At 40.1% G+C, this 1,958-nt stretch overlaps 1 protein-coding gene across 1 annotated transcript; it reads left to right on the top strand.

The window, feature by feature from the left end:
• Window positions 1–335: 335 nt before the first annotated feature.
• On the top strand, window positions 336–827 carry LOC136488244 (uncharacterized). Its single transcript, XM_066485245.1, has one exon. The coding sequence runs from the start codon at window positions 336–338 to the stop codon at window positions 825–827; it is 492 nt and encodes a 163-aa protein (XP_066341342.1).
• Window positions 828–1,958: the final 1,131 nt, after the last annotated feature.

Here is a 1,958-nt window from a genome sequence, read left to right as displayed (position 1 = left end):
ATTGATAGTTATTCTTGTGTAGAGGTAGTGGTTCTCTTTTTTAGCTAGTTATTAGCTTTAGTGGTAATTAGTTACCTAGCTAGCTCAACTAGTGTAGAAGTAGTGACATAGCCAATTGTGTGCCATAGAGATTGTAATTAACTAGCATAATTGGTAGGTGGCTTGCATTTTGAGTAGAGCTATAGAAAAACGCATTTACGCCGTTTAATTGACTAACAAGTTGCTCTAGTGCTTTGTAGAATTTTTATTTAGGCTATTCACCCCCTCTAGCCTTTTAGGACCTTTCAAGTGGTATCAGAGCCATAGTCACTATTGATTTAAGGCTTAACAACCATATGGGGAAGCCACCACACTTTGACGGCACTTGCTATGACTATTGGAAGAGGAAGATGAGCGCTCACATGAAATCAATGAACCTGGAGATATGGGATGTTGTGGAGAATGATTTTGTGGTGATCAACCTAAACAATCCCACCGCAAATGAAGAAGAGAAGCTCCAATTCTATGATATAGCTGTCAGCACTTTGTATGATGCATTGGATGTGAAGGTGTTTGAGCAAATAAAGGATCTTGAGAGAGCATATGATGTGTGGACAAGATTGGAGGAGTCATATAAAGGCACTAAGGCAGTGAAGAGTGCCAAGCTATACATTCTCAAAGAAAAGCTATCAAGTTTCATGATGCAAGAGGGTGAGAGCATACCGGAGATGTTCCATTGGTTGCAAGTAATTGTCAATGACTTGAAGAGCTTGGGAGAGAAGGTAGAAGATAAGGATTTCTCACATAAGTTCTTGAGATGCTTGCCACCTGCTGGCGGTCTTTATTGACCAATTTTGACCACCAATTAAGAAGAGAAACTAGCATGATTATACACATATGTTTTTCATATTGACACATTTCCACATGTATTGGAGAAAAAGATGCCTTGTAGGATATTTAGATGAAAAACATGGAAATGGTGATCAAAATTGCGCAACCAGAAGAAGTGTAAAGCAGATCAAGCAACAAATAGAAGAAAGGCCCACCTACCTTGTGAATCTGGGACCAAAATGCACCTAGACATTACCCAAGCCCAGCAAGTAGCCTGCCAGCCAAAGGCGGTTGGAAGTGGGCGCTACCTGGGGGCGGCCGCACCAGGGCGCAGCCGCACCACTGCTGGCGCTTCTCGGGCCCACCTTTCACATGGTGGTACACTAACTCTAGAGGAGGACGGTACATGATGGATCTCCTCAGAATATTCCCTGTAAACCACTATTAGCTAGTATAAAAGGAGGGGGAGGCCTCCCACACTCACACACACCTCACTCAAGAGCCTCTCTCCTTCCACTTGTACTCTTTTACCTTTTTAGTAGTAGTTGGAGCTAGGCAAGCATCTTGTGAAGAGCTTGGACATCTTGGTATGAGAAATATAATTGATTCCAATATGGCCTTGCTCTTATTTTATCAAAGTAGTTATGATATAGAATTAGAGCAAAGTTCTTATGTTATTAAGTTAGCATATAGAACCTTATGCTTAAACCATTCATATAACATATATGGAAAGGCTAGTAGATCTAAGCTACGGTAAACGGTTTATTGTACCTTTGGGTTTGCCCTTGTTATTACTTGTTGATCCATAGGGTCAGAGTCCTAGGGGGATGTTGGTATTTCTTAACGCATACAGGAATAATCCGTAAGCACATGGATATACCATTGTAGCATTTCAGTCGGAAGTATTTAGGGTATCATTAATTTTTATTTTCCGAAAGGAAGGCATGGTGTAAAAGTATCTATTTAGTACATAAACAAGATAACATGACTGTATACTAGACCAATGTTCATAACATGGGTAAGCCAGGATAAATTTGGGATAGTGTGACACACACTCAAGCCAAACTCGAGGATAAAGAGAAAAGAAAGAATAAAGAATAAAAAAAATATTCCTAAACTAGAGCAGGCATATCCTAGAATAATATGCT

The sequence above is a fragment of the Miscanthus floridulus genome, chromosome 10, assembly GCF_019320115.1.
Source record: "Miscanthus floridulus cultivar M001 chromosome 10, ASM1932011v1, whole genome shotgun sequence".
In the NCBI taxonomy this organism is placed as follows: domain Eukaryota; kingdom Viridiplantae; phylum Streptophyta; class Magnoliopsida; order Poales; family Poaceae; genus Miscanthus; species Miscanthus floridulus.
This window is presented reverse-complemented; position numbering and strand designations above follow the sequence as displayed.

Bases quoted from the DNA above. Each gene is read 5' to 3' on its own strand.
- LOC136488244 (XM_066485245.1), top strand. From the start codon at position 336: ATGGGGAAGCCACCACACTTTGACGGCACTTGCTATGACTATTGGAAG.